The sequence below is a fragment of the Emiliania huxleyi genome, assembly GCF_000372725.1.
Source record: "Emiliania huxleyi CCMP1516 chromosome Unknown EMIHUscaffold_198, whole genome shotgun sequence".
Classification (NCBI taxonomy): domain Eukaryota; phylum Haptophyta; order Isochrysidales; family Noelaerhabdaceae; genus Emiliania; species Emiliania huxleyi.
In genome coordinates, this window is record NW_005200615.1 from 85537 (window position 1) to 102701 (window position 17165).

The 17165-nt window shown below is 64.7% G+C and overlaps 5 protein-coding genes across 5 annotated transcripts in view; 3 read left to right on the forward strand and 2 right to left on the reverse strand.

Moving 5' to 3' along the window:
• Nucleotides 1-986, forward strand: part of EMIHUDRAFT_468543 (hypothetical protein) — a gene marked incomplete at its 5' end in the record, with an annotated part of 3399 nt that extends 2413 nt beyond the window's left edge. The window contains 2 exons of the mRNA XM_005781878.1: nt 478-555; nt 621-986. Of these exons, the coding sequence (XP_005781935.1) occupies nt 478-555; nt 621-810 (268 nt within the window). The 3' untranslated portion in view covers nt 811-986. The remainder of the gene's footprint in view (nt 1-477; nt 556-620) is intronic.
• A 4392-nt stretch (nt 987-5378) lies between these two features.
• On the reverse strand, nt 5379-8510 carry EMIHUDRAFT_113732 (hypothetical protein; the record flags this gene model as incomplete). The annotated part of the gene is made up of 6 exons (XM_005781879.1): nt 5379-5543; nt 6069-6236; nt 6282-6380; nt 7029-7193; nt 7522-7983; nt 8058-8510. 6 exons carry the CDS (start codon nt 8508-8510, stop codon nt 5379-5381), a joined length of 1512 nt encoding a protein of 503 aa, XP_005781936.1.
• Nucleotides 8511-8869: 359 nt separating this feature from the next.
• EMIHUDRAFT_468544 (hypothetical protein) lies at nt 8870-10217 on the forward strand (the record flags this gene model as incomplete). The annotated part of the gene is made up of 2 exons (XM_005781880.1): nt 8870-9648; nt 9720-10217. The coding sequence occupies exons 1-2, from the start codon at nt 8893-8895 to the stop codon at nt 10215-10217; spliced, it is 1254 nt and encodes a 417-aa protein (XP_005781937.1). The 5' UTR covers nt 8870-8892.
• A 523-nt stretch (nt 10218-10740) lies between these two features.
• EMIHUDRAFT_233879 (hypothetical protein) lies at nt 10741-12572 on the reverse strand (the record flags this gene model as incomplete). The annotated part of the gene is made up of 3 exons (XM_005781881.1): nt 10741-10761; nt 11040-11109; nt 11248-12572. 3 exons carry the CDS (start codon nt 12570-12572, stop codon nt 10741-10743), a joined length of 1416 nt encoding a protein of 471 aa, XP_005781938.1.
• Nucleotides 12573-14062: 1490 nt separating this feature from the next.
• On the forward strand, nt 14063-15410 carry EMIHUDRAFT_468545 (hypothetical protein; the record flags this gene model as incomplete). Its single annotated transcript, XM_005781882.1, has 2 exons — nt 14063-14841; nt 14913-15410. Exons 1-2 carry the CDS (start codon nt 14086-14088, stop codon nt 15408-15410), a joined length of 1254 nt encoding a protein of 417 aa, XP_005781939.1. The 5' UTR covers nt 14063-14085.
• Between the last annotated feature and the right edge of the window lie 1755 nt (nt 15411-17165).

Below are 17165 nucleotides of genomic sequence, written 5' to 3' on the forward strand. Positions count from 1 at the left end.
CCCACCCCGCCCCCGCCCTAACCCCACCCCACCGAAAACCCCGCCTCCGACCCCGCCCCCGCCCCCTATCCCCCACCCCTGACCCCTCAACCCTTGCGGGAGAGGCCGCCGGTGGTCGAGGGTCTCTTCACAGCGCGACGGTGTGAACAGGTGACGGCGCACTCCCCGGCGGGAGACTCGCCCTTCGGCGTCTCCGACCTTGCGGGCAACGTGTGGCAGCACGCCCTAGAATCCAACCAACACAAGTCTCTCTCACAGCACACAGGTTCGACACAGGTACGCCACAGTACCAAAAGAGGCACACCCTAGAAGCGGAGCACGTATTCTCGTCTCCCAGCCAGCGCTCGAGAGGACGCGCATTCAGCCGTATTCAGCTGTACTCACTGCTTCGCCTCCCTCGTGTTCACGCGGTGCCTCCGATACACTGCTCAATGCCGCCTTCCCGCCCCTGAGGTTGGCGTCTATTCCCCCGCGTAGGCAGTACACCGACGAGATCGCCGACGAGCACACGCGCTCGGTGCTGCTGCGCGGCGGCTCAAACTACCGGCCGGACGGGTCGCAAACCTCCTTCCCCCCCAAGAGTGTGAACGGCGTCTCTTCACGGCTCCCCTCGTGAATAGGTCGCACTGGTACTTTCCGAACCGCGGCGGGCCAGGCAGCGGCCCTCCGTGCACCACGCACAACAAGTACTTCCTTTTTGGCGAGTCGTACGAGCGCGCCGGCACTGTCGGTTTCCGATGCGTCTACGACCGCCCTGCCCCCGCCACCCCGCCGCTCGGGCCCGACCGTGCCGCCGGAATCGGCGTCTAAACTGAGAGCCGCCGGCGCCGCGAGCGCCTCGGCCGCGTTGCGGTTTACACACCGCGACGAGCGGGTGGGGTGGGAGCACAACACTTGTCGTGCCAGCAGCGAGTGTGCTGTGAGGAGTAGTCTGCTGTCAGGAGTAGGGGGTGGACAGCGTCCTAAAATCTAAAACCTGAGGATTCAGGATTGGGGCATCGCGCTCTTCACCCATCACCTTCATGGAGACGTTTACCTTGTACCTTACCTTACCTTATCACCTTCAGTGAGGCCAAAGTGAGTTCATGGATGTGTGAGAGGTACGGGACCGCACTAGGAGGCACGCGGACCGACTCATCGTCGGTGACTCTGCTGCACGGCATTTCAGAATTTTTCTCAGCGTGAGCGAGACGTGGAAGAGTGCCACCGTCGGGTAGGAGACGGTCGGCCTCTGGATGGGCGGTAAGCCGTCATTGCCCGGCGCTGCTTGCAGCGCTCTGGGTGGTAGTGGCGGCGCTCCAAGAGTGGTGCTCTTGGGAAGAGGTTCCTCCTTTCCGCTCCCCCCCCGCAAGGCGCGACACACACACACACACACACACACACACACACCACTCCATACGCGAGCCCGCTCTCGCTCCGCCGCTCGTGCGCCCCGCGCGCATGTCGGCCTTCTCATGCCTCCGGCCTCCGAGCGCCCACCTCGGGCGCTCGGGCGGTTGGGGATGGCATATCGGTTCCCTGGGCGTTCACTAGCGCTCGCTTGTGGGTGAGAACGGAGTTCTCTGGGTAAGCTCAGCTGTGAACTTCCCAGTTGTTTGCTCTCCCTCCCTCCCTTACCCTGTTCATGACTTGCTAGCGGGACCTGAGTATTGTATAAAAATACTGTAAGGCAATATATCGGTTCCCTGGGCGTCTCTCTCTCTCTCTCTCTCTCTCTCTCTCTCTCTCCAGCGCGTTCACTAGCGCTCGCTTGTCTCAGAATTTTTCTCAGCGTGAGCGAGACGTGGAAGTGTAGTCGGGTAGAGACGGTCGGCCTATACATCAGAGTAGCCGACAAGCTCGCGGACGCGCGCCGAGGGTGCCGTCGGTCATAAGAGCCGCCGCGATCGCCGCCGCGGTCGCCCATACCTTCGCTCTTGACATACATTATGGAGTCGTTCGTCAAAGCCATGGCCCGGCGGCGGGACGATGGGGAGCTCTCGAGCGGCTCGGTGCGGGCCATGTTCTACCACTGCGGAGGTCAGCCAAACGTCCAGCTCCTCAGCTTTGTGTCGTGCGAGGTTGGCACTCGGCTTACCCTGTCGGATGGCGTGCACATGACCGAAGCGACGCTCGCCCGCCCTCTGGCAGAAGTCGCAGCGAAGCTGAGGCCGCTCTGTGTCGTCCGACTTTTGAGCCAGGAGTGGCGCGCCTCGCGTGAGGGCGTGAAGACGGGACGGGTCAAGCGAATCAAGCGCGTCTATGACCGCAGCACGGTGATTGGCTGCCCAGTCATGCTGGACGAGCGCTCGTGGATGCAGGGTGGCGGCTACGCACCACTCAAGATAGGCGATGAGTCTTCGCCGCCGCTGCGGTTTTCGGTGGGGGACTGGATCGAGTGTGTGTCGGGTGTCAACTCGACTACAGTGACCGGATGGAAGCGAGGGCAGATCACGGCCGTTCGGTGTGCAGAGGCATCAGAGCGGCCCGTGTACACAGCACTTGGGCTCATGCTACTCGAACGGGGGCGGTGTGCTGCGTACTGCGTGCAGATGGAGCAGCGTCGCAGGCCCTTTCACGTGATTGCCGACGCGCCCGACCGCATCCGTATGGCATTTGCACCGGGGCTGCCGTCTGTGCAGACGTTGGCGAGATACGACGCTCCTGCTCTCGTGAACGTCCTTCGCGAGCATCACGACGCCGAGGAAAAGTTCGTGGGCATGGTGTTGGCGCTGCTTCACCGCTATCTCGCCCAGCCAATCGAGCCACAGAGCGTTTTCAACATCGACGCAGCAGCGCACGCCTCTTACCCCATCGATAGGATCGCGACGGTGGTTGCAGCGGGTGGCGTTGAGGCGGTGCTCGGCGCACTTCGGGCTCATGCATCAACTCCCCAGATCGCCATGCTCTCATGCACGACCCTGGTTCTTTTTTGCGGCTCGGGACTCTCAGCGCCGAATGCTGCACGGGCGTTTGTCGCTTCTGGTGGCGCGGTGGAGGTCGCCCGCGCCTTGCGTGAGAACATTGAAGACGCGAACATGCAATTGGGCGGCGTGACTCTCGTGCGATACCTCTTCCACCTTTTTGCCAACGGTGTAGAGGAGCCTGCCCTCGCTGCGAAGGATGGTGGCTGCATCGAGGCTGTCTTGGCTTCGCTCATGAGGTACCCGGATCATCCGCACATAGCCAAGGAGGGAATCGATACAATCATGCGAGCCTGCATCTCGATTCATGAAGGATCAAGCGACACAACCGCCTCCCGGCGCCGCCTCGTGGGCGCCGGAGTCGTGGGCGCGATTGTCAGCGTCATGCACAAGCAACTGTCGTCGACGAGCCTGCTCGAGCACTGCTGCCATTGCCTGTGCTTCTTGGCGGCCCACTTTTCCGCTCGCGACGCGATGGTGGAGGCCGAGACTGCGCAGGCTTTGGTCGACGCACTCGATGTGTGCACCGAGGCAGAGGGTGCTCTTACTGAGGCATGCATCGAGGCGCTGCATTTGCTTTGCGACGTGCCCGGTGGCCCAGCAACACACTCTGTGTTTCGTCTCTCAGACTCAGACGGAGAGCCAGGCCGGTTGCGGACTGCATTGCTCCGACACCCGGAGCGAGACCGGCTGCAGGAAGTGGGCGCGTCGCTCCTGCATCAGTTGTCCATGCATGCGTTGGTGGCCGTAGCTGCCGTGATGTCCATGACGAGCCCGCCGTGACAGCATGATGACACGGGCGGCTGCGGTCTCATTGCAATGTGGGTGGTCGTCGTTGACGGCCGTCGGCCGCTAGCGAATTCTACGTGAAAGGAGCTGTTGTTTGCGTCTGGCGCTGGTGTACACAGTACACTACTACTGCAGAGTATGTGTGTATTTTGGCTACTTGAAAGCCCCTTGCCAACGGCCTTGCTTGAGCTTGAGCACGGGCAAGTCGTAAATGTTAACTAACCACAAGCCCGTAGGTTCATACGGTACGGCGCAGCCCGCAGCCCGTGCTACAGGCAAGCTCGCCGTTGGCCATTTTATAGTACTGATAGTACAGCCGTTGACACATCAGAACTAATTTTCACACGCCCACACTGCGGAGGTACGGGCTCCTGCGCGGCCAGGAGCCAGGAGGGGCTGAAGACACTGCGTTGGGTCCAAGGCACGAGCACGATGCGTGCATGCATGGTTCCAGTGACGCGCTATTGCACAGGAGGCGGATGATGCACGAACTCCACGCCTCCCTTGCGAAGGCCGGTCGGCGGCCGGCCTCGCCGACGGCCTCGCTGTTGGCTGCTTCGCCGATAGCTCCGCTGTCGGCTCTCTCGCCGTCGCTCGAGTTGCCGATGGCTCTGTCGCCATCGCTCGACTCGACGGCCTCGCCGACGGCCTCGCTGTTGGCTGCTTCGCCGATAGCTCCGCTGTCGGCTCTCTCGCCGTCGCTCGAGTTGCCGACGGCTCTGTCGCCGTCGCTCGACTCGACGGCCTCGCCGACGGCCTCGCTGTCGGCTGCTTCGCCGATAGCTCCGCTGTCGGCTCTCTCGCCGTCGCTCGAGTTGCCGACGGCTCTGTCGCCGTCGCTCGACTCGACGGCCTCGCCGATGACAGTGCCGTCGCTCTTGCCGTTGCTCCTTTCGTTGGCCAGCGCTGACGACTCCGTTGCTGCCGCCGCTCGACTCCACTACGGCGCCGATGACGCCATCGGCCTCTCTGCCGCCGCTCCACTCAACGGTGGCGCCGATAGCACCGTCGGCCTCGGCCTCTCTGCCGCCGCTCCACTGGACGGTGGCTCCGATAGCACCATCGGTCTCTCTGCCGAGGCTCGTGTCGACGACCTCGCCTGTAGCCTCTACAGCGTCGTCGGCTCTTTCGTCGTCACCTTCATCGGTGGCATCAGCGCTGCCAGCTTCTCCACCGTCGCCTGCATCGACAGCACCGCCGACGGCTCCTGCAACGCTGTCCCCCCCCACTACTTCATTCGTGGCTTAGTAGAGCAGCCACACACTCTCTACTCTGAGGGACACTTTCCTCTCGTCGATCGGGAGTTACTCGACTGCGTCGAGGGGGGGGACGTCCGAACCACCGCGTGTCCCTCCCTCCACTCACACTCTCTCCCAGTCCTTTCTGGTCCAGTGCCCGTCTTCTCCGCCCGCCGTCGGGCCGACCCTCTCGTGTCGTTTCCTAAGACGTTTCACCTAGAGCAACAGCAAGCGGGCGACGCGCCCCACGCCTGCCCGTGAGTCGGGTGGGGCTTGCACGTGTACACGTGTAGATAAAGCCGTAAGCGGGCCGTTGGTTCGTTAAGTAACCGTCTCGACACGTGTACGTGTGTGTGCTGTGTCGTCTCTCACCACGTACGTTCTCTTTTGCATCGCACTTCAGGCATACAAGAAGCAAGCTCACACTCACAAGAGGGCAGCACTAACGTCACAACACCTCCACCGACGGCAGCTGGCCGCGCGGTTGCCGAGACTCGCGCCGCAGCAGGGCGCGCCAGCTGCGCTCGGCAGCCTTCGCCTCGCCGAGCATGCTGGCGAGCTGCTTCGCGCCGAATAGGCGCGCCGCGTGCTGCGCCGCGAGGGGGTACGCCGCCTGAAAGAGGTCGAAGTCCTTGTCGCCGGTCAGGGCGATGCCTTCGAGCACGGAGCCAGATGAGCCGAGATGAGCCGAGATGTAGCCGAGATGAGCCGAGCTAGCCCAGATGTAGCCGAACTGAGCCGAGGAGCCGAGATGCGCCGAGATGAGCCGAGCTGAGCCGAGATGAGCTGAGCCGAGATGAAACGAGATGGGCCGAGATGCGCCGAGATGAGCCGTGACGAACCGTGAGACTTGCCGAGATGCGCCGAGATGCGCCGAGATGCGCCGAGATGCGCCGAGATGCGCCGAGATGCGACGAGATGCGACGAGATGCGCCGAGATGCGACGAGATGCGACGAGATGCGCCGAGATGCGACGAGATGCGACGAGATGCGCCGAAATGAGGCGAGGCCTACCTTCGAGCACGATGAGCGCGCGCGTGATGAGGGCAAAGTACTCGGGCACCGCAAACGGGAAGTCGAAAAAGATTTGGTTCAGATCGCGCGAGATCGCAGCGAACTGGCGCCGCTTCGACGCCACCGCACTGTACTGCGCCGCCCGCCCGCCGCCGCGCCGCCGCCCGCCGCCGCCGAGACTCTCGCTCGCCTGGGTGGCCGCGGCGAGGCGCCCCTGCTCAAACACGCGCCGCAGCGGCGGCAGCAGCGCCTCCCTGTCCACGTCCGGCGGTAAGAAGCGCAGCGTGATCGCCTGTGCGCGGCTGGAGGGGGGTGAAGGGACGCAATCCACACTCACAGAGCCGAGGGAACGCAGCGTGCTCGCGTCGTTGACGAGTCCCTCGACATCGCCGCGCATCAGGTTGACGATCGCGGAGGTCAGGTGCCTAATTGGCAGCTAATTTTGGGTGAGACTGGAGTTCTCTGGGTAAGCTCAGCTTGTTTGCTCTTGCCAGCGGGACCTGAGTATTGTACAGAAATACTGCAAGGCATATCGGTTCCCTGGGAGTTCACTAGCGCTCGCGTGTGTTGGGGATCGCCGAAGTCCGACGCCAGAGGCGTTGTTGGTACGAGGGCGCTGGCTGGCCCTCGACTGGAGCCGGACAGCGCTTCAAGTGCAAGGCCCAGTGCCCCCTCTCGAGTGCTAGTCTGGATGCCGTGCTGGTCTGGGCGTGCAGCAACTAAGAGTCCGATGCCGCGTGTCGAAGGCGGCGATCTCAGCGCAAAGCCCAAAGTCGATGAGCACCTACATTCATCCATCAATCTGCCTGATTGGTTTGACGGATTCATTGATGTATCAGGCCCAGCGTCGATGAGCACCAGCCGCCCGCGCGCGTCGACCAGCAGGTTGCCTAGGGAGCTGGCCGCTACCGTCGGGGTACGGGATGGGCTCAGGGTACCGTGGGGGTAGGGGGTGGGTCGCCGGGGTGCGGGTCGGAGTGGAAGAATCCGACGTGGATGGGCTCAGGGTACCGTGGGGGTAGGGGGTGGGTCGCCGGGGTGCGGATCGGAGTGGAAGAATCCGACGTGGATGGGCGCAGGGTACCGTGGGGGTAGGGGGTGGGTCGCCGGGGTGCGGATCGGAGTGGAAGAATCCGACATCTAGCAGCTGAGAGATGAAGCAGTCCACGCCCGTCGCGATGAGCCGGTTGATGACCTCCGGCGGCGACCTGGCCAGCTGCTCGCCCTCGATCCACTCGGTGGCGAGCACCTATCTCCCCATATCTCCCCATATCTCCCCATATCTCCCCGTATCTCGATCCACTCGGTGGCGAGCACCTGTGCTCGAGCCGGCAGGGGGGTAGGGTAGGGTGGCATCACAGGGGTACCCCGCACCCCTCCCCCCTTACCCCCAGCCCCGGTGATGACACCCTACCCCCCCCCCCCCCCCCTGCCGGCTCGAAGCGCGACTCGCTGGCGGCCACTCAGGTGGCGCTCGCGAAGTGGACGAGCGCCGCAATCGGCCGCAGCGGCGAGAGAGCGCAGCGGAGGGTGTGGAAACTGGCCACCTCTCGGCTCTATCTCGGCTCGATCTCGACCTTGCGCGTGGTGACGGCAGGGTAGCTGCGTGGCACGTAGACACTGCTGCCGAGCCGCGGGAGCAGCTCCGTCCGAAACCGCTCCAAGTTGGCCGCCTCGTGCCGATAGTCAAGCTCGAGGTACGAGGCGCGTGCGAATGTGTCGAGCAGCGCCACGTCAAACGGCGTGCGTTCGGCGGCGCCGAGCAAGTTGGTCAGGACTCGCACCTTGAACCACTCCACAAAGAGGCAGTACCGGCGCAGCAGGTAGAGGTCGAGCGAGACGGCGCGGATCATGTCGGGCCGCTGCACCTTCAGCGCCACCTCCGCGCCGCCCTCGCGCAGCCTGCAGCGGTATACCTGCCCGAGCGAGGCCGCTGCGATGGGCTCCGACGACGCGTCGAGCTCGAAGAGGCTCGACGCAGGAGCGCCCAGCTCCGCCTCGATGAGAGCGAGCGCCGCCGCCGTCGGGTAAGAGGGCACCTGTTCGCACACGGACGTGAGAGGGTGTGGTGAGCACGGTCAGCGCTGCCGTCGCATCGGGGATGTGCACGCACCGCGTCGCAGAGCTTTTGCAGCTCGTAGACGGCCGGAGGCGGCAGCACGTCCGGCCGGATGGAGAGCGCCTGGCCGGCCTTGATGAAGGTTGGTCCGAGGTCGGTCAGGCAGCCACGCAGCTCGCGAGCTCGCAGCGCGTACCGAGCGTCCCGCTCCGCCTCGGACTCGCCCGGAACTCCGCCGCGCAGCGAGTCGCGAAGCACCACCGCAGCGAGCGGCGCGACGCGAGCGACGATCTCTCGCAGCCGCGCCAGGCAGCAGCGAGGGTGCGCGCTCCACACGGCAGCAAACGCCTCAGGGTCGTACGTGGTCGGCAGCTCTGACTCGCTCACGTGCCGAAACTCCTCGTCGGCGCCACGGAGGTAGAGGCTGGTCCCAGCGGCGCAGCCGGCAACGGCCAGCGCAGGAGCGCGCAGACGGCGAGCGGCGTGCCGGAGAGAGCCTCCGATCATCGCTTGGAGACCCAGCGCGATAACGCCTTTCCCGGAAAGTGCCGACGAAAAGAAAAAATGGGCCAATTTGGTTTTTGTTCACCCGCCGAGAGGGCAGAGAGCGGCGGCAGGCCGCCGACGGCGTCTCCTCAGCCCTAAGAATTCTTCATTCTTCTCTCTAGTGTAAAGAAAGAAAGAAAACAGACACGCCAAACGAGGGATGGGACGAGGACAGGGTCCCCACGAGCAGGATTTTGGAATCTAGTGTTGTGCGAGGGAGTTTCTTCGTAAAATTCTTCTCTCTTTGGCTGCGGTCGTCCCGCCCACGAGTAAGTACTAGAGCCCTCTGCGGCTCCCGCCGACCCTTCCCGACATGCCACCTCTCGAGCCTGAGACGATCGCGATGCTTCTCGCTGCCGGCCGCCTCCTGCCGCTGGCCGCCGTTTGCTACTGGCTGCTCAAGCCGTCACCGCGTCAGCCGGCGAAACAGCCGCCACCCGGGGTGGACTGGCGCGCGAGGCCCGGCCTGCACGCCACCGTGAAGGAGAAGGCGCCCGCCACAGGCAAGTCATACCTGGTCATCGGCACGGGCAGCGTGGGACTCATAATCATGGAGGCCCTGGTTGAGCGCGGCGAGAAGAAGGTCAAGGGCCTCGACGTCGTCGCACCGCGCCGCGGGGTGGAGGGCGCGACGTTCGCTGTCGGCAACGTGACTGACTACTCGTCGATCAAGGCGGCTTGCGAAGGCGTCGACGTCGTCTACCTGACGGTCGCGCTCATCCGCTACTACGAGCGGCTCCAGTACCAGTACGCCGCGAGTCACGCCGTGAACGTCACCGGGACGGGGAACGTGCTTCGCGCCTGCGCCGAGTGCGGCGTGCAGGTGCTGGTGCAGACGTCGACATCGAACGTCTGCGTTGCGCCCGCGCTCGTGAGCACCTCGATGGACGAGAGTTCGGAGCTGGTGGGCCCGCAGAACTCGCCAAACCACTACGGCTGGACCAAGGCGCAGGCGGAGACGATGGTGCTCGCCGCCAACGGGGCGCCTCTCGAGCCCGCGGCGCGCGGCGCGCTTCAGACCGTCGCCGTGCGGCCGTGCTCTGGGATCTTCGGGCTGCAGGACAACTTCATGACGGAGAAGTGGCTCGAGCTGGGCCAGGTGCAGATCATCCCCATCTCTCCCCATATCTCCCCATATCTCCCCATATCTCCCCAGATCTCGTGTCACAGGTGCAGATCATGCTGCCGGAGCCTCTGATCGACTACGTCTACAACGAGAACGTCGCCTACGCCCACCTGCTCGCCGAGGCGGCCCTGCACGCCGAGCGCGCCAAGCCGCCGCCGCAGCGGCGCGTCGGCGGCGAGGCGTTCTGCATCACCAACGGCGAGCCGCTTCGGGCGGCCGATTTCCACGACGCGGTCGGGCACTACTACGAGCGGCAGACGGGCGGCGCCTTCAAGCAGACGTACCTGCCTCGCAGGCTGATGATGGCGCTGGGGTACGCGGTGGAGCTTGTGCAGCGCGCCACGCGCGGCCGCGTCACGGGCGATCTCGCGCTCCTCACGCCGGCGATGTTTGCGGTCGCCTCGCTCACGTACGCCTTCTCGTCGGCGAAGGCGAAGGAGCGCCTCGGGTACGAGCCGCTGTACACGCTGCACGAGGCGCTGCAGCGGACGGTCTACCTCTGGCACACGCACAGGGCGGGCGTCGCAGGCGCGAAGAAGTGAGGGACGGGGCGCTGCTTCACATCGACATATCTGAGACCGTTGCGGCACGCAGCCAGAGCCCGAGACGCCAGAGCGCAGAGCCAGAGCGGCCAGCGCGACGGCATGTTTTTGACTCTACGCACTGCGATTGTGTCTCGCGCTCTCGCGCGTCTCTTGAGACTTGACCAAAAGTAACGATTATCGTATATCGTTTTTGATACATCTAGATATTTGAAATTTCAGTCGCGCGAGAGAACCGAGGATCGCCGACGCGAGAATGGAGAAACTTCAGTCGAGAATGGAGAAATTCTCTGATCGGTAGTTGGCATTTACAACTATTCACACAGGCACTACACCGTGTCCCTCTGTGTATCGTGGCGGACTGTCCGACGCGTCGTCATCGGCTAAGGTGACCACGACGCTGGGGCCCCTGCCTGCCTGAACACCGACGCCACCCCCTATATCCCCTAATGTACGAACCTGTACTGCTCGCGACGCGCTGTGGAATAAAGGGTTCGCACTGCGCACACGTCCGCATCCGCCATCACGCCTGCGTGCCGACGTCCTCGAGGGTGGCGGGCGCAGTCGGGCTCTTGTGCAGCGGCACGCCCGGAAGTTTGCCCGACCTCGGCGCCGAGGAGTTCGAGCGGGGCATCACCTGCGAGGCGCAGGGCAGGCGCGGCGCGATGAGGTCGGCCGACGCAGGGCGGCACAGCGCAGGCGCGGGGCGACGGAGGCCGGCGGAGCGCGGAGCAGGGAGGAGCAGGGCGGAGCAGGGCGGAGCAGGGCGGAGCAGGGCGGGGGAGGCGTGGGGCAGTTGTCACGCACCGTCGAGGTTCGCACCCGCTGCCGGCGCGGCGCCTCGATGCAGATCGCGCCCTCGACGTAGCCGTGCGGCGTGCGCATGCTCATGCTCACCGAGCGCACCATGGGCACGGCCGACGGCGGCGGCGCGGCGCCGCCCGCGCCGGTCGCCCAGGCGGCCGCGGATCCCGTGGCGCCGCAGATGCCATCGTTGATGGCGGTGCATTTGCCGAGGATCCAATCCGACTTGGCACGCCTGATTTCGAGCTGCACGCGTGAGCGCGCCTGTCGATATCGAGCGGCAGCGTCCGCCGTCGGTTGCCGCTGATGAGCGTTGAAGGTGGCGTTGCGGTTCGCGATGGCGGCACGCAAAACGCCCTCCTTCGCCGCAAACCACAGCGGCGCAGGCCGCTCACGCTTGGGGAGCGTCTCGGCAGCGGTCTTTTCCACCGCCTTGGCCAGTGTTGAGTACGATACGGCCGAGGCGTCGGATGTGCCGAGGCTCGTCACCACATCCGTAGCGAACTGGACCGCCTGGTCCTGGTTCAGCAACGGTGCGGTGTCGAGTCGAGCGAGCTGAGCACGCGGCTCCAGTTTGCGTCGAAGCCGCACTGTGAAGCGCAGCTTGCAGAAGACAGCACTGTGGTCGCTGTCGATCAACTGTCCACAGCATGCCCCGGCGTCTGTGAATCTCTTCAAGTCGCATCGAGAGATCATGATGTGATCCAGCTGCTTCTGCAGCTTACTGCACGGGTGCAGCCACGTCCCGTAAAACGGCTTCTTGAAGAACGAGGACAGTGCAGCAAGGTCGTGCAGCTCCATAAACGAGCGCAGGCGGCGCCCAGAGTCATTGAGAAAGTCGATACCATGAGAACCGACCGCACCGTAGTTGACATTTTGGCCGCCAAGGCAGCCGCGTCCGATGCTCGCGTTAGTGTCAGCACAAACAATCACAATGTCGCCGGACTGCCGTCGCGAGAGCACACAGGCGAGAGCGGTCTCATATTCGTCCTTTTCGGTGTCCGGGGCTGTCGAGATAGGCGCATACGACGCCACTTGAAACAGTCCCTGCTTCCTGCCAGCCGAATCTTCAACCTCCATACGCACTGCGATAACCCGCGGGCCTACGTCGTTGTGCACAACGGCTCCAGCTGCTCGCCACGCAGCGACAGCCAGTGGCGAGAGCAGGATGCCGACTCCTTTTGAGCCGCGTCCGTTCTGTACAGCGGGTGCAGCGCCGAGGAAGACGAAGCCGTCCTCCTCAATCTCCTCCAGGCCCGTTCTCCACGTCTCCTGCAGCCCGGCAGAGAAGCCTGAGCGGTGTCGGAGAGCGTCGATAGCCTCGGTGAGAGCGCTGTCGGTCTTGAGCCCACGTGCGTTCTGCGAGTAGATGACATGAGTTGGGATCTTCCACCGCTGCACCCTCTGTGCACGCCCGTGGTGGACGCCAGGTGCCCGGCCGCAGCCGGGCTGGAGACGAGGCCCTCGCTTTCCAGACGAGCGACACTCGTGGGGTGTAGTGGCGTTGCTGAAGCGACCAGGACCGTCAGACGGCCTCAAGTGCGCTTGCATATGGCAGCGCCACCCCCGCCGACGCGCTAGCAGCGCGCAGCCTCCATGCCGCTCAAAAGAGGCGTGTGAGAGAGAGATTTTTATTCTCTCTCTAGCGTGTGTGTGCGTGAGGCGGCATGAAGGTCGCTGCGAGAATTGGCGAGAAACTGTGCGAGGAGAGATAGGAAGAGGTCAACGCCCGAGGGTGGGTGACGGCTAGCACCACACTCCTCTCCTTAAAATCCCTGTGTGTGGTGGCGGCTTGTCGGCCTCACCACCTCCCTCCCTTGTTTCTGTTTTCTTTCTTTCTTTCATGGCTCGGCACCCCCTACAGTTAGGTGTGAGCACACACACACACAGTACTAGCTATAGCAGAGTGCACACCTGGCGAAATGCCGGCTGGCGTCGCGAAGGCATGTCAGTGATGTGCCCCGCCTGCCGCGCTCACTCCCCTCCCACCTTTCCAGCCAGCTGCCAGGAAATCAATCAAATAAATAAATAAATAAAAACGGTCAAACTCTGAGACGAGATGGGATTTAGGGACATGTATCCCCGCCCTGCACGATCTTGGTGTGAGGGATCTTCAATCCGTGTCCCCTCACCCCTCGTCACAACCCGACACGGAAGAGCGGCAAGAGTTGGGGCTGCGGCTACGGCTGCGGCTATGAGAGGGGCCGGGGTCGCGGGAGAGCCGCTGCGCCGCGTGGACGCGCCTACACCGCTCTTGCTCCGCTCGCCACCTCTCGCAAAGGTCCAAAGCCATAGCCACCACCTCCTCCGGCAAGTCCTTTCGCCGTATCTCGCCGTCCCTCCACGCCTGGAAGAGCTCGTCGTCATAGCCGTATTGCATCACAGCCTGCTGAACTGCGTCGTGTACGACCCCTGCCGTCCTATCCTGCGCCTCAGCGTCGGAAAAGTCGAACTCGGAGTCATACTCGGAAGCAGGCACAGACGGCCGCGGTGATTTGGCATCTACAGCAGCGGCGAAGTGAGCGTGTTTGTGGTGTTGGTGTGGCGTCTGAGCTTGGATCTGTGACTAAAGCCGGTTACCACTGATGGATCCCCACCCGAATAACACACAGTGAGCGCCCCAGCGCTTCACTACGCCCTCCGCGCGAAATCGCTAGTGGTGCTTTGTGGTAGTATATTATACTTTTGAGTAGTATGGGTACGGTGCCCGAGACCGGCTGCGGTGGGGCACTGCCCTCCTTGGCCTGCTGCCGCTCCCTGTCCCTCTCCCACTGGGACTGGGGCTGGACAATGAACTGCTTGCCCATGGGCGTCGGGTTGACGCTGAAGCTCCACCAGTTGCGCTCCACGGCGAGCTGCGAAATCAATCAAGCAAGAGCTTCAACGATTCAATTTAACTGACTCGATGCTTCAACCAATGATTCAACAACTGGCTGCGCCTCGCGTGTTTCAAACTTTGTTACAACCCAGTCAGAATAGGGTCAATTCGGGGTACCCGGTAGACCCTCTGCGGCTCCCGCCGACCCTTCCCGACATGCCACCTCTCGAGCCTGAGACGATCGCGATGCTTCTCGCTGCCGGCCGCCTCCTGCCGCTGGCCGCCGTTTGCTACTGGCTGCTCAAGCCGTCACCGCGTCAGCCGGCGAAACAGCCGCCACCCGGGGTGGACTGGCGCGCGAGGCCCGGCCTGCACGCCACCGTGAAGGAGAAGGCGCCCGCCACAGGCAAGTCATACCTGGTCATCGGCACGGGCAGCGTGGGACTCATAATCATGGAGGCCCTGGTTGAGCGCGGCGAGAAGAAGGTCAAGGGCCTCGACGTCGTCGCACCGCGCCGCGGGGTGGAGGGCGCGACGTTCGCTGTCGGCAACGTGACTGACTACTCGTCGATCAAGGCGGCTTGCGAAGGCGTCGACGTCGTCTACCTGACGGTCGCGCTCATCCGCTACTACGAGCGGCTCCAGTACCAGTACGCCGCGAGTCACGCCGTGAACGTCACCGGGACGGGGAACGTGCTTCGCGCCTGCGCCGAGTGCGGCGTGCAGGTGCTGGTGCAGACGTCGACATCGAACGTCTGCGTTGCGCCCGCGCTCGTGAGCACCTCGATGGACGAGAGTTCGGAGCTGGTGGGCCCGCAGAACTCGCCAAACCACTACGGCTGGACCAAGGCGCAGGCGGAGACGATGGTGCTCGCCGCCAACGGGGCGCCTCTCGAGCCCGCGGCGCGCGGCGCGCTTCAGACTGTCGCCGTGCGGCCGTGCTCTGGGATCTTCGGGCTGCAGGACAACTTCATGACGGAGAAGTGGCTCGAGCTGGGCCAGGTGCAGATCATCCCCATCTCTCCCCATATCTCCCCATATCTCCCCATATCTCCCCAGATCTCGTGTCACAGGTGCAGATCATGCTGCCGGAGCCTCTGATCGACTACGTCTACAACGAGAACGTCGCCTACGCCCACCTGCTCGCCGAGGCGGCCCTGCACGCCGAGCGCGCCAAGCCGCCGCCGCAGCGGCGCGTCGGCGGCGAGGCGTTCTGCATCACCAACGGCGAGCCGCTGCGGGCGGCCGATTTCCACGACGCGGTCGGGCACTACTACGAGCGGCAGACGGGCGGCGCCTTCAAGCAGACGTACCTGCCTCGCAGGCTGATGATGGCGCTGGGGTACGCGGTGGAGCTTGTGCAGCGCGCCACGCGCGGCCGCGTCACGGGCGATCTCGCGCTCCTCACGCCGGCGATGTTTGCGGTCGCCTCGCTCACGTACGCCTTCTCGTCGGCGAAGGCGAAGGAGCGCCTCGGGTACGAGCCGCTGTACACGCTGCACGAGGCGCTGCAGCGGACGGTCTACCTCTGGCACACGCACAGGGCGGGCGTCGCAGGCGCGAAGAAGTGAGGGACGGGGCGCTGCTTCACATCGACATATCTGAGACCGTTGCGGCACGCAGCCAGAGCCCCAGACGCCAGAGCGCAGAGCCAGAGCGGCCAGCGCGACGGCATGTTTTTGACTCTACGCACTGCGATTGTGTCTCGCGCTCTCGCGCGTCTCTTGAGACTTGACCAAAAGTAACGATTATCGTATATCGTTTTTGATACATCTAGATATTTGAAATTTCAGTCGCGCGAGAGAACCGAGATCGCCGAGAATCTATGGAGATCCGAGAAACTTCAGTCGATAATGGAGAAATTCTCTGATCGGGGTAGTTGGCATTTACAACTATTCACACAGGCACTACACCGTGTCCCTCTGTGTATCGTGGCGGACTGTCCGACGCGTCGTCATCGGCTAAGGTGACCACGACGCTGGGGCCCCTGCCTGCCTGAACACTGACGCCACCCTCTAGATCCCCTAATGTACGAACCTGTACTGCTCGCGACGCGCTGTGGAATAAAGGGTTCGCACTGCGCACACGTCCGCATCCGCCATCACGCCTGCGTGCCGACGTCCTCGAGGGTGGCGGGCGCAGTCGGGCTCTTGTGCAGCGGCACGCCCGGAAGTTTGCCCGACCTCGGCGCCGAGGAGTTCGAGCGGGGCATCACCTGCGAGGCGCAGGGCAGGCGCGGCGCGATGAGGTCGGCCGACGCAGGGCGGCACAGCGCAGGCGCGGGGCGACGGAGGCCGGCGGAGCGCGGAGCAGGGAGGAGCAGGGCGGAGCAGGGCGGAGCAGGGCGGAGCAGGGCGGGGGAGGCGTGGGGCAGTTGTCACGCACCGTCGAGGTTCGCACCCGCTGCCGGCGCGGCGCCTCGATGCAGATCGCGCCCTCGACGTAGCCGTGCGGCGTGCGCATGCTCATGCTCACCGAGCGCACCATGGGCACGGCCGACGGCGGCGGCGCGGCGCCGCCCGCGCCGCCCCCGCCGCCGCCCGCGCCGCCCACGCCGCCCACGCCGCCCGCGCCTGCCGCGCCGTCCGCCGCAGGGGAAGCGTCCGCCGCCCCGCCGGCGGCACTCACATTCTGCAGGCGCGGCGCGGCATTCTCCGGGAGGTCCGCGGAGAGGCTGCGCTTGCCCATCGACGCGGAGCCCGCGCCCTGGCTCTCCACCGACATCGGCGTCGGTTCCTGCTGCGGCGGCGGCGACGCCTCGCTCTCCGGCGCAGCCGGCGCCGCGGGCGCGGAGTGCTGGTCCGTGTCGGAGGGTCGCTTGGCGGGCGGCCGCTCGCCGAGCGAGTCTCGCTGCTCGAGCTGCTGGCGCAGATTTGCGACGGCCCGGCGGAGCGACTGCAGCTCCGCCTCGTGCGCCGGCGCCGCGTCGGACGCTGACCGCTTTGCGAGCAGACGCGAGAGCTTGACTGTCGTGCGCTGGTGCTGCGGCGGCGGGGCAACGCGGCGCACGTTGGCGCGGGGAGTGTGCGGGCGAGTGGGCCACGGGCCGGTGCGAGCGCACACCTCCCTCTTCTCCATCGCGAGCTGGCTCTCGAGCTGCTCGGCGCGTCTCGCCACATCCTGCCGCTGCCCCTCGACATCGATGAGCTTGCGCTTGAGCGCGCGTACCATCTCCGTCAGCGTGACCCCCTCGGGCGCCTCGGACGGCGCGTCCGCCGCGGGAGGAGGCGAGGTGCTCTTTGCCACTGGCGGCTCGCCGCCGCTGCTCGCGGCGGCGGCCGGAGGAGGCCCTCGCGACGGGGCCCTCGCGTGCCTGACCGCAAACA